Raw genomic sequence first — 13,383 nt, 5'->3', positions numbered from 1 at the left:
TTGAGAGCAGAGACCTTTACAAGAAGTAAAAGACAAAACGACACGGAGACGTTTTGGAGTGTACGCAGGACATCTGGAAAGCTGGAGGTTCTCGGCCGTCGCCTGCTGGGCGAAACGTCACTCGAAAACCGAAAAAACGAGTCATACACGATTCCTGCGAGCGAGAGAAAGCGGAACGATGGGAGAGACAAGAAGTGACGTGGATGTGGAGAACCACCCACGGGAGCGAGATTCGTTTTGCCTTGTGGAAACCCGGCCCAAGAAGCGCGTTCTCAAACACCTGAGATCTGAGCTCCATGCGTGCGAGAGAGCCCGAACTCGCGTTCCTGTGCCTCCTCCTTCGCGACGCGCCGCCTGCTCGCCACCGCAGCACAGGAGGAATCAGAGAAGCAAACATGTGCAGAGATTTCAGACGAAACGCGAACGTTTTGAAGGGAACGCCACACACAGACTCACCCCCCCCCCCCCCCGCGAAAGGACCAAACGATACGCTGGATGCGCGCCCATGGCAACAAAAATGTGGCGCGTTGAGAGACGTTTTCCGGCTACCTCTGCTGGACGCAAGCGCAACGTGTTGCCATGAGCACTACGCGGAGGACCCGGACGAAGAGAGAGGCGATGCAAGTTCGAGGCCACGAAACGTTTTGTTTCCTTTCGCAGTCGCACTATCCAGTCACACGGCAAATCTGTTGGGGGACCGCCAGCACGCCTGGGAAGTTTGCAGAGGCTCTCGCAGAGCGACAGCGTCAGACAGAGGGCTGAGAGAAGCGCGCCTCGGAGTCTGTTTCATTTTGCCTCTTTGGCCACAGGCAGCCTCCCACCAGCAAGAGGAAACCCGCCACGTTCATGCGCACATGGATCTGTGTGACGCCACCACGATCGACACAGCTCGCCAGTTCCGAAAAAGGCGATCCGCACCCCTCCACACGACTGTCGTAACACGCGTACAAAACCAGCCAGAAACGAGGAAGCCGAAGCGCCGCTCTGCGTCCGGAGGCTGCTTTTGCATTTCCTCACCTGTAGAGGTACGGGATTCGGACTCTCCGCTTCTTGTAGCCCATGTCGATCCAGAAGGGATGGCGGCGACTCTGCAGCCGATGGGTGTGCCGCGAGTACAGGATCTCGGCCAGAGGCAAGTCGCGCACCAGCGCCGCTTTCTCGTCAACGAAGGGAAACGCGTTGACTGCGTCGGCGAAGACAGCTCGCCCGCCTCGAGAGTCCGGTTTCACCCGCCACGCGTCAGCCTCGCAGACGAGGTTGTACAGCCGCTTGATTCTGAGAGGAGCGAGAACAAGGCGAGACAGCGAAGGGGGGAGGGGCGATGGGACTCGACGGCAAGCAGGTTTTCCCCTGAGGGGCGACCTCTCCCCCTGGGGCGCAGAAGACGCCCAGCCGGGCACTCCACGGAGGGGCTGTGCGAAACGAAAGCGCGAAAAGAAGTTGTAGAAGCCGAGAGTAACGGAGAGACGCACGACGAGTCGGACCCGGGAACAGTCGAGCATGTTTCCACCAAAAAAACGACGCTCGCACACGACGTCCTTATCTCAACAGTAAACGTAGGCAGAACGGAATCTTCGCCTGCGGGAACCGCTGCGAGACAGTCGCGGCACTGGGACGCTTCGCTCGAACGAACGATCGAAAAAGAAGGAACAACGAACCTCTCGGAAATGGTGTCGCAGATAGGAATTCACGTGGACCCGCAAACTCGCCTGACGAACCCGCGCGAATCCCAGCCGTCACCTCTGCTGCGGATTCCAGTCAAGGTTGTCTCTTTGTCAGAACGCATGGCTAGGCACGGTCCCTACCCCCCCTCTATCCCCTCGGCTTACAAGAAAAGAGAAGCCTTTGTCCCCGTTCCCCCGTGTCTGCTGAAAACGCGACTCTCTCAACAGACTAAGGTCGAGACGCTCACCGCCTTTCCTTCTCCAATCTGAAGAAGCGTGCCTCCCTGCTGTCGACCGTTACGCGAGTAAGTCGGCCGTCGTCCTTGCTTACCTGCTTCGCTCTGTAAGGGGAGTTCCAAAGGGATCGAAAACGTCCGGCGAGAAGCCTTGGTCAGAGAGCGAAGAAGCAAAAGAAAGCGCCTTCCGTCGGGCTCTCTCGCCTGCCTCGCCCATGACGTGGCGGGCAATCTGAACGAGATGGTGCGGCAAGTGACTCGTCGAAGGCGCGGCCTGCACGAACAAGAACCCCGAAGACACGCGGAAAGCCCTGACTGCCGGCTGAATGATGTACACGTCGCCTTTGTGCGTATTACGTTCTCAGACTGTGTCGAACGAACGAGGGCGAGTAGAGAACAGAATGAGAGAGATTCTCGTATCTAGCTAAAAAGGGCCACGCACCTGCATGAAGTTTCGCCGTTCACAGGGTGTGCGTCTGTCGCCTTTTCGGACAGGCACAAACTGGCGCGAGAGGGAACCCACGTGTGTCTCGGTGTGCCCTGTGTCAACTTTTTCAACTTTTAAATGGTTCGAAAACTCACTGGCTTGGCGAGGGGCAAGCGCACATCTGGCCGGCCGACACCACTGTAGTTCCTCCCCCCGCCTCCAGGGTCGAGTTGATTGAGGATATACTGGGTGATCTCAGGGCCAGCAGTACAGCGCGCTGCAGGAACCAGGTACCGAGCTTCATTGACTGCGTAGAGCTTCACGTGGTGGGGACAGCCTGCGCGAGTCGGGGCGAAGAAGGGACGGCGGGAGGCAAAAGACAATAACGGAACAGGAGACGAACTAAAGAGAAACAGAAGGACCGATGTGGGAGTGGCAGACGCCCTTGACTCTGCCGTACAGCTCGCGGCCGCTTCTCCCGTGGGCGCTGTAGGCGCTGTCTCTCTTTCTCTCACCTGTGATGTCTCTAACGCGCTCTCAACGTTTACCCATTTTCCCCAACTCAACCCATTCTGGTGCTTTTCATAAACCCACTTGTCGCTCTTTGACTCGTGCAGACTTCGTCCGCGGATTCGCAGTCCCATTCCGTCTCCCTCCCGCTGGAACTCGCGTCGCTCCCAGCATCGCTCCTTTCTCCGTCACTCTTCCTCCCCATTGCCTCGAGGAGTCATGCCCCAAGCATGGTCACTTCGTGTTCCCTCCTCAGACCTGTCTCTTGGTTTCCCCTCTCCACACGCTTCTTCACCTCATCGGCCTCTTCCTGTCACTTTTCCTCTCGCGAAAAAACCGGCAGGTCTTCCTGCAATGCATGCCACGCTTCTTCCCCACCTACGTTCCTCTCCGCTTGCCTACGCGGAGACTTCTTTTGTTCCGTGTCGCTTCACGCCCCTTGCCGGTCTGTGGTGCCTTTTCACGTATCTTTTCACCTTTTTTGTGCTTCACGATGGCGCGGAAAAGAGAGGTTGTGTTTCTACCTACCGTGCAGGGGCCAGGCTTTGAAGGCATCGTTTTCCCATTTCCGTGTGCTGCCGTCAGGAAGCGGGGACGGATTCAAAGTGGCTGTTCTTGTGCCCCAGCGCGGTGTGAAGATGTGATCTCTCCGATGCTGATAAAGACCTCTCTTTAGGTACGGGCGGTTCATGCCCCATGTGAGCCCAGAAACGGGGAAAATTCCCCCTCGGTGGCTGCCTCTCGGCATGGTTGAGGGTCTCTGGCCGAGAAACCCGACAAAACTTCGACGGCCTACGCTTCAGGTACACAAAAACGCCTTCCCCTTCGCACAAACGTCTTTTCACGGTGAAAGAAACACGCGAAGAAAAGAAAAGGCTCGAGACAGAGAGGGGAAAACTGCCCCCGCCCGTCTCGATTCATTTCTGCAGCGCCGCGAAGGAAGTTGAAGGAATATGCCGCAGTGGTGACGAGAATGAGAAGACAACGGTGCACACACATGAAGTGCCGACCCTACGCCTTGCCTCAACTGTGTCGTAACTAGGGAAGAGAAGAAGACAGTGGCGTCGGACTCCCCGTTCCCCGTCGTGGAAAAGAAAATTGATTTCTCGACTTCAAGCGACTGTTGCATGCAGCCGAAAACGGCGCGTGGAAAAGTATCAGAGCTGCTGCACGATTCTGCCGAAACTCGAAATGCGCGCTCTGTCGCTGGTGTGCAGCAAGTCGGACACGTTCTAGAGAGGAGTACAGACGTGGTCATTTCTCCCTGAACTCTCTTGCAATGGGCCAGGAAACGTTCGGGCTTTCCTGTTTCTGCCGCATCTCGAGACGAAAAAAAAGCGTGTCAGGGCATGCAGGAGTTGATCTCCCTGGCTGTAACGTCGCGTGTCGAGGGGGTCGGAACAGCCGGTGGACGTGGCGGGGGTTTCGTACGCGTTTTCTTCCCAGCCGATTCCCATGGATTTGCACAGCATACAACTGCAGCAAATGGTAGTGTCTTCAGATGCCGTAGTCCTCGAAGTTGGTGGTAAGCCGCACTTTGATCAGGTTTCGAGGATCGGAAGATCCTCGAAGGCTGATCCATATACAGTAAGCTTCAGTTGCAGGGGAACGACACGTCCTGCATGTAGCGCAACCATGACACGCCGAAATATGGACCGTACCGTAGACGTTCCTTTGCTTGGGACGGCCGGGTGGTTTGCGAGCGACTCCGCGTTCGCTTGGGTTTTTTGTCCTAGAAGATTCTGTTCGGAACTCGAAAGGCACTCTCACGGGCAAACTCGCTCTGCTGAACACAGTGGTGTTTGCAGTCTTTGGGAGATTTCGCAGGGACTCAGATTTCCGAGCTGCCTTCTGGTTGGCGCCTTTGTGGCCTACTTCGTTCAGAACCACGCTCGGCAGCACCCTCATCGGGGAGTGGAGACACCTGAGTGGATGTGACGTTCCTTCTTGGGGGCAGGGCCGTGTCATGGTGAGGTTGGAACTAACCCGACTAGGTTCCCTGCAGTTATGTTCCCGCCTACCCTCACCGAAAGCCTTCCGTGCTGCCTTTTATTCTCTCTGTGTTCTCTTCGCCTGCGTTTTCCTCTGGTACTGGAGCCAGCTTTTTCATCAAGATCCACCAGAAGGGAAAGGCCAGTGTCGCACGTCTTCAGGGGAAATAAATCTGACTTTGTCCATTTGAGTTCCTCCCCCCCCCCCCCCCCCCCGTACTTTCAAAGGCGAAATGGGTGATTCTGGGGCCCTCCTCTGTGCTAGCGCCCATGACTCGAGGAGTGTATAACTGGAGTTATATTTAACTACGGCTTGGATGTCTGGTTTCGTTTTATATCTACTTACTATAGCCACTGCCCTCCTCTGTGCTAGCGCCCACAAGGAAACAGACCAGCGATGCCAGAGAGGTTGGAGGCAAAAGTAGCAACCAAAAAAACAGCCGCTTCTCGTAGGCCGTTTTAGAGGTGCTTGCTAGGGTGAATCAAGTCTCTTTTTTTTGGAAAGGACGCGGGAGTTTCAAGCAGTTCCTAAGGCCCGTGGAGAAGAGAGAAAATGTAGAGTAGGCGGAGCATTTGAAAAGCCGCCACAAAACTACTCTACAAGTTCCACTCGATAAGGCAGCGTAGGTGAAAAAAAATCGCAACAGAGAGACGCTGTAGAGTGTCTGTGAATCTGCTCTTCTACTAGCCCTTTGGCATACGCAGATGAAACGAGAATGTTAATGGTGTTCATGAGTTGCAAGTCTGAGACTCTGAGCACCGGAGCCCGCTGCGCCTGCCATCAAAATGGTACCCGCTTTTCTTCTCCGTTGGCTCTGTCTGGAACGATGATGAGAAACCCAGCCTCGTTGTAGCACACTCTCTCCTCGAGAGTCCTTACGCGGGACACTTGACTCGGCCCCGGAACACGAAAAACGCTGCGCACACAGGGAGAAAAAGGGGAAACGTGCGACCGATTAGAAAAGAACCATATGCCGGAGCATCCAGTGGGGCAGAACAGTGAGGCTGCTCACCGACAAAGAAGAGAGGAAACCCACTATCCAAGGCTGTGTACGCGACTTCGCTTCTGTGCACGCTCCCACGACCTGCGTTGTACGTCAACAATTTTTTGCGTGTAAACAACATAAATTGCGTCAGAAGTCGCATGTACTCTTGAACTCATGAGGTGCCTATACAGCTGGTCGTACAACTCGGTGAAGCCGAGATCATGGTTCGCAACAGCTTAAAAAGTACATATTCGCTTTCTCTCACCTGCATGTTTAGCTCCAAGGACCGCCGAGTCAGTGCATGCATCGGCCGTATCTACGCCTGGGAGCAACTCGTTTCCTATGAAATCTGTTTTGTCGCCTTCTGCTCCTAGCTCCGCACGTTTCTTTAGAGCTTCTTTGGGAACTCGGAAAATAATCGGGAAGTCGTTTTTTGAAGTCGGCACGATGACCCGTCCTCCTTGCTGCCGCACGACTTCCTCTTCTTCTTTTATCTCCGCCGTGGGCTCGTCCCTCAGCGGCCCGCTAACGGTGACGATCGAGAGCTGAGGGAACGGGAAAAACGAGAAGAAAACCGCTAACGACTCAGTCAAAATGGGAACGTGAAGGTGGGATCGAGCATAGTGCGAGGGTGAAGCATGATTTAGAAACGCCCGATCCAAATCAAACCAATAGGACGAAAAGCTGGGTGGGCTGGCGCATAACAACAGCACACAAATGTTCCGTCAGAGACTGTCTTCAGGAATCGTAGAATCCGCCAGACGCTTCCTTCCGGGCAACGCTGCTTTATATCGGTTTTGCCTAGCCCGAAATCGCCCTTCAGTTTTCGAAAAAAACACAATAAAAATGTACCTGCAGTCTCTCGTCTGTAAGGGGGCTACGTAGGTCGAACACGTTGCAAGCACCTCTGCAGTCGCCCCGGCTCGAACCACAGGCTTTTTCGCGTCCCGAAACCGTACCAAAAAGCTCCAACAGTCCGCCGCCCCATCGGTGGTACACGCTGGGTCCCAGTCATCTCAAAACACGATGGCGAGCCCTCGATAAAGGTCCTGTGGGGAGTGACGTAAGCCAAGAAGTCGCCCCCCGCCCTTGCGCGACTCTCTCGCTCATCTGAACGGAGTCGTGGACGCCAAGGCAAGCAGGCATCCAGACTTTCTTCGCTTACCACGTCCGCATCGAGCAGAAGCGACAACGCGGGTTTCCATGAGTCGAGATCTCGAGCAAAAAGCGGCGTGCTTAAGACCGCGAAATCGGGGAAAAATGTGCACTCCGGATTCGTGAGGACTCCGGGGACCGCCTGAACGTCAAAAACACAAACTCGGAGCCGTCGTGCATCCCGTTCCCAGCCCTGGAAGCAGCCTCCGTCGCCTATGTTGTGTTCTTAAGAGATGGTAAAACAGCATCAAGGGCCATGTGCGCGTTTTGGGAAACGGCAGTGGAGTCTCGAAAACACCGTCACGAGATGGTCGCCCGTGTCCCATCTTTATCACGATTCTGTTTCCGTCTTCGTCGAATGCGCTTTCTATCAGACCTCGGCCTCACACACGCGCCGAGGTCTTGCTGAGGACCGAGGCTGCAGGGATTTCCGTGAGAGATACGGCGATTTTTCTTCCGACTCATCTGTCCTTTCTTTCTTGCTTCACCTGTACAAACTCCTCGTAGGTCCCCTTGAACGGGACCGCGAGCTGCTCCCGGCCGTCCTCTGTCTTGACCACTGCAGGAGGCTGAACCTTCCCGCGTTCCAATTTATCTGGGGAGAAGAGACCGGCACGACACCAGCACATTCAGCACGAGTCGCAGCCGCGAATGAACCAGGTGAACGCGTTCGCACAGCGCACCCGCGCAGGGTTGCCAAACGAGGGGACGTAGCTCCTCTCTCTGCTACGAGAGACAGCACATCAAACGCTCGAACGCCTAGGGTGTAGCACTGCAAATGAACAACTCGGTTTTACGCAGAGCATCAGCCTCTTCTCTCTCGAGCACGCGGTGCTTGTCGTTACACTGAATACGTGTGTTTGATGGAGTCCGTGCCGCTCTCGCTGGTCTCCTCTCGCTGGCCTCTCGTGTCCTTTTCTCTTCAGCTTGGGAAATCCCAATCGTCACCCCTCGCCTCCTCCTCCGCTCGCTGTCCTTTTGGTCTCGCTATCTGTTCGGACGTCTTTTGAGTCCCCTGTTCGTTTCCGGGTTGTCCCGTAAGTCTGTTTTTCCCCCGAACAGGCTTCGACTGCTTTCCCCTCGTCGCATCGCCCCGACCTGTCCCGCTCGGCGCCCGTTTGCGAGGGCCGCGTAACGATTCGTGATCGTCTTCGCCTTGCCGGTGCGACGTGCAATCTTTTGCACATGTTACCTTTCCCGCTTCCCCTTGGCAAAAACAGACCTACTTTCGAGCTTTCCATGCTGGCCCAGAAATCCAATCAAGACGAGAATGAGGGTTTTGACGCGCGGCCACCGCTCCATCAGGACAGTAAATTTGCACCCCATTTCGTGCGCACTGGTAGCGCCAATCAGGTGGACGCAGAGGACGTCTTTTCGTATCGATCGCCAGTCCCACAAAGCTTCATCTGACCGCTGGCACCCCCCAGCCGAGTCGCTCACAGCTCCAGCGGCCGGGGTCCGGCTGCACGATCCGCCATTCGCGCCGCCATTCCTGGAGCCTTCGGCCATCGGCGAGATCGCCTTTCGCCGAGCTTCGTCTGCCGCTTGGAGCGCAAAGAGGATGGTCAAAGGCAGTCCTCGAGTTAGAGGAAAATTGCAGTCTTCTGTGAGGCTTTCAATCGAGTGCGGAGCTCGCCAGACGACCGGATCTTTGTCCATAGGCAGGAACTCCGCGGCCCACATCCAGGGGCAGAGGGGCGAAGCGCTGGAAGCCTCAGCGGCGCGTGCCTGTTTTTCCACAGGGGGTACTGCGAGCGAATCCGTGTTTTTCCCCTTCCCTAGCATTGTCTGGTACAACGCCTTTTGCTGCCGTTTGTGCTCCACCTGTGCCTCGAGCACTTGCCGATAAAGTCGGGTTGCCTCATGGTTCTCAGCGTGCACCTTCAGCAACCGGCGGATCGCGTCCTCAGCCTTCTTGTATTCCTGGAACAAGGACAAAAGGCGAAACGAATCTCCAAAGCGAATGCCCGTCGAGAAGAAAACAGAGACGCTGCATCGGCGACTACGAGTCATGCACGGCAAACGCGCCTCACGCGCACACGTCCTTCGTCAGGTGCGAGAACGGGACACGAGCCAGCACAGGCGCAGCCGGACCACGGCTCAGAGAGGACGGCATGATGCAGGGCGGACCGCGCTTTTCACTGGAACACCTGTGAAGCGTTCTCTCGACAGCTTGCACACTGGTGAAAGACTGCAACACGGCAACCAGTCGCCGTCTGCTGAACAGGCGGCGTCCCCAACCGCGACCCGCAGGGACAAAAAACGGGAACGAGAGGCAGCAAGGCACGTGGCGCCTACTAGGCAGTGGGTAGATCTAAAGAGAAGACGAACAGAGAAAACACGGTCCGTCAGCACGTCCGGCGAACAACACCCTTCGATTTTCGCCAGTGTGGACCTAGAGCCTCCCGCAAAGAAGGAGCAGCGGAGATGAGACCACCCGCATGCAGTAAATGCTTCTGTCGCCAGAGAGAAAGAAGGGCCGCAAGTGCAGTCGATAAGGTTGTTTATACATATATACATATACATATATATACATATATATACATATATATACATATACACATATATATATGCATATATATATATATATATGGCTGCAGTGGTTGGTACACTGCGTTCGTTCTTCCAGTATTTTGCACTTTCCTTCTTCGTCCGGCAGGAAGCGGGGTGTGGGCCAGCAGGAGGACTTTTTGCCTTTTCAGAGTCTCCGGCTCGCGGGCCCAATCTGACCTGCAGTTCGGCGTGTGCCTTCGCCATCCTCAGGAGCGCCTTTTCGTTGCCTGGCTGAACGTGAAGAACGTGTTCGCAGTGCTCAATACAGCGCGAGTACGACCCTTCCTTTAGGAGACCAGCGGCGATGTTGTTCTCCAACACCACTTGGAGTTCCCCCATGGCCGCAGCATTCGGCGCAGTGCCTGCATGTGAGAGTGAGACGGGAGGGGGGAAGACAGGGAACGAGTGAAGAAACGGGGCGGCGTCCGAAAGAAAGAAGGCGCCTTATGTGGGCTCTGTGCAGAAGCGAGGGAGGATTCCAGGGGCACGCATGTGAAAAGCGACGCCAACTTCAGACATCAAAAAAACGCGAAGAAGAGTGAATATCAGGCCGAGGGCGTCAGCACACCCACAGACGCCACTGAACGTGCTGGTGCTTGGAACGACACCGATCATCAGAAGCGCGACGACAAGACACAAAACAGTCTTTGAGGCGCGCACAGCACACAGTTCAGATCGGGGTATGTACCAATATTTGCGCACATCCGGAGCGCGCAGCTGTAGGCTAGCATATATTCGTATGCATATTATATATATATATATATATATATATACATATACACATATATACATATATACATATATCTGTATATATATATCCATATATCTGTATCTATATATATATATATATATATATATATGTGGGGTGGAGCCTGCGCGTGTATGAATTCTGGAAGGGACGCAGCGATGGGCAAGCCCCACGGCGGAAGCACACCGATCGAGACGACGACCAAAGGATGGAGGTACGTGGGAAAATTATTTCTCCCCTCCGAGTCAGTGAACACGGAAGATGCCCTCGCTGGGAAACTTCCAAAGATTCTCTTACCGGAAACAGAAAGCTCGTAACACAGTTTCAACGCATGCCGCCATATTTCAACTGCCTCCTGGACACTCCCCTGAGGTGCGGCCGAAACATGAGAAAGAAACACGACGGAAAAGGTCTCTCCAGAGTGAAGCGGGAACCGCTGACGGACCCCTGGGAAGCCGAGAGCGAAGAGGCACCACCAGCACTTGTGAGGGAAGCCGTCTGATCATGTACTCGTATGGTACACACTGCCGGCAAGCACAGCTGCATCTACACGCTGGCCTTCACGTAATAAGAAAATTTGTCACAAGACTTCTTTCTGCACGGGAGTGGTTCCGGATTTCCTCTTCACGGCTCTGAGGTCGCCCAGACTTCGTGCATTCCCCTCAGGGCGCGATACCTTTTTGAAGAGGTGATTTCCTTCTTCTTTCTCTTGAACTGCCTGTGTGTACTTCCGGCTTCCTTCCTCGTCTTCTTCTGGATCGGCGACCGGGGCCCCGGCAGGCACAGAGGTCAAGTCGGGCTCCATCGTCTTGACCGGACACCGGGAGAACGCTTCCTGCCGTCCAAATCACCTTTTCAGTTAAGCCACCCTCGTTCTGACGAAAAGCAAAACGGTCCAAGGGAAGCCGAGCGTAATCCGACGGAAACAGAGGCGCGACCGCGAATATCCCTACACCGCCACAGAATGGCGAGCAAAGGCCGCGAAAAGCCCCCCGGACATAGACCTGGAAATTCCTGGCTGCGAGGATCTCTCACGGGGGGGGGTGCGCCAAAGCGAGAAATTCGTGTCGTTTTCAGAAGGGAAAGAGCATACACACTCGTTGGCGCTTTGACGGTGAGAGGTCGTGAACCCGGCGTGTATGTGTGCGTGCAAACGTACACTTTTTACCGGCGTTCTTTTCGCGTGCACAAAGCGCACAGGACGATCCACGAGAGAGCATGCCGCTCACAGACGCTCAAGAGGGAAAATGAGGCAGTGCGTACATAAAAGAAAAAAGAGTCTTGAGTTCCTTAACGGCGCAGTGCCTCGCCAAAGTATAAAGTCGGGACACGGCTTTCAGCACAGTGTGTGTGGAGAACCACAAGTGCTCGTGGCGCATCTTGAGAAAAGAAGATGCCTCACGGCAGGAGCGATTTCATCTAGACGCCTCCCCTTAAACAGACTGACAGGCGAGCCGCGAATGCTTGAGGCCCATAAAAGCGGAGGTCCGTGCAACTTTTTCCTTTCCTTCGTGGAAAAAGGTTCTCCTTTCGTCCTCGGTGTGTGCAAGTGCATGCATATACCCTTGTCCCAGGCCTTCCGGAGACGCGTCGGCTAGATCGACGCGCAACCGGGTCCGGAACGACGTCGCTCTGTGCGCTGCAGATGCCGAGTCTCCCTGCCTCTCTGTCCTCAGGATTCTTGTCACTCTTTGAAGAGCCTCCCAAACGGATTGGGCTGAGAATGGAAGCCGCCGCTCAAATAATTCAGTCCGATAAAACATCCAAGAGCGCGCGTTTCTCGGCGTTTCGGGGACTCCGGTGACGCCGTGGATTCACGGGTCTTCATCTGGGTCCAGGGGATCCACCTTTTTTCCAACCCCTTCTCTGCAGACCGCTGGGATTCCGACCAGATGTCAGGGTGCGACAGGAACGCTTTCATTCGCTTCTTTCGAAGCCTTGCGCCGTGCGCAAAACCTCAGGCGTCACCAGGTTGGACCGTCACGCCGCCAGCGAACCTCGAAAGTTCGCCAGTCGTCAGACGGCCGCGCTGCACTAGAGTACACATGCTCTCACCTCTAAAAACACGTGATTAGGCAACTTGAATCGGTTGCCATCTGGAGACAGGTGACCAAGGTTGTACGCGGAGAACCCGAGAGCGGCGGGGGGCTGCGCCACTGTGTCCTGTCCCTGACACTGTGTCGGACGCGATCGACTCGGGTCGTGCCTTGCCTGTTTTTGCCTGCTGCTAGGAACGAGTTCGAAGGCGCTCTCACGTTCGGCAGGAGGATGCGATTCTGACGCGATCGCGTTGTGGACGGTGCGAATTGCAGAGGAGAACTCCTGAGCGCCTCAGAACCCCGTGACGACGTCTGAGTGATCAGCTCCCGTCCCGTCCGAGTCGACCGTACACGCCCAGCGATGGACATCATGCACACTTGTGTGCGGTCCTGACAATAAAGGGTTCGTCGTTGTTTTTCTTGCGCTCTCTCCTAGAGATAGAGGATCACTCGAACACTTGGTTTCCACTTAACGCGGTGTCCCGTCCGGTGACAACGGCTGAGTTGACTATTTCCGCCGGTAAAGCAAGCGCCGGCATTGTTGCTGCCGCTCCCCCCGAGCTAGGTTACTTTGAATTTTTGCATACAGCGCCCACAGAGCCGCTTGCGAACAGCACACTCTGCAGAACCGCACCTGGAGCCCCAGCTTGTGTGGCAGGCATTACTTCGCACACAGTGGAATGTCGGTGGTGTAGGAAAGTCCAGCTGTCATTGTCGCGGGTGAAAAACCCCTGCACAGCGCTACGTGCCACGTTCGGTGAGCGCAGAGGCGCGAGTGAATCAGCTCTGCCTTTTTCCGCGGTGAAGCTTCGTGCACGTCGAATCTCAGAGACAGTCTACATGTAAGTACAGAGAGTGCCTTCCATGAGAGCTTTGAGAGCGACGGCACTGCGGCGCCGGGGGTGCGAAGCCGCAGTCGAGGTAACAAAGAATTTTGCACCGGTGACTTGGAAAACGAATGTCGCGTGGTGGTGGCAAAGAAATCAGCACATCTCTGGGGTCTTCCCAACACCGACCGCGCGCTTGCATTCGATAGCCAAAAAAAACGCCGTTGGCCCTCTATTCCCCTTTTTT

The 13,383-nt window shown here is 55.3% G+C and overlaps 2 protein-coding genes across 2 annotated transcripts; both read right to left on the bottom strand.

Moving 5' to 3' along the window:
- Positions 1–272: 272 nt before the first annotated feature.
- On the bottom strand, positions 273–3,585 carry NCLIV_055950 (conserved hypothetical protein; the record flags this gene model as incomplete). The annotated part of the gene is made up of 5 exons (XM_003885149.1): positions 273–354; positions 1,018–1,275; positions 1,996–2,174; positions 2,483–2,664; positions 3,366–3,585. The coding sequence occupies 5 exons, from the start codon at positions 3,583–3,585 to the stop codon at positions 273–275; spliced, it is 921 nt and encodes a 306-aa protein (XP_003885198.1).
- A 2,119-nt stretch (positions 3,586–5,704) lies between these two features.
- NCLIV_055940 (putative TPR domain-containing protein) lies at positions 5,705–11,075 on the bottom strand (the record flags this gene model as incomplete). Its single annotated transcript, XM_003885148.1, has 8 exons — positions 5,705–5,745; positions 6,080–6,359; positions 6,980–7,111; positions 7,458–7,564; positions 8,196–8,892; positions 9,700–9,884; positions 10,568–10,637; positions 10,947–11,075. 8 exons carry the CDS (start codon positions 11,073–11,075, stop codon positions 5,705–5,707), a joined length of 1,641 nt encoding a protein of 546 aa, XP_003885197.1.
- Positions 11,076–13,383: the final 2,308 nt, after the last annotated feature.

The sequence above is a fragment of the Neospora caninum genome, chromosome XI (genome assembly GCF_000208865.1).
Source record: "Neospora caninum Liverpool complete genome, chromosome XI".
Taxonomy (NCBI): Eukaryota; Apicomplexa; class Conoidasida; order Eucoccidiorida; family Sarcocystidae; genus Neospora; species Neospora caninum.
Note: the sequence above shows the minus strand (reverse complement) of the source record. Positions and strands in the feature narration are given on the sequence as shown.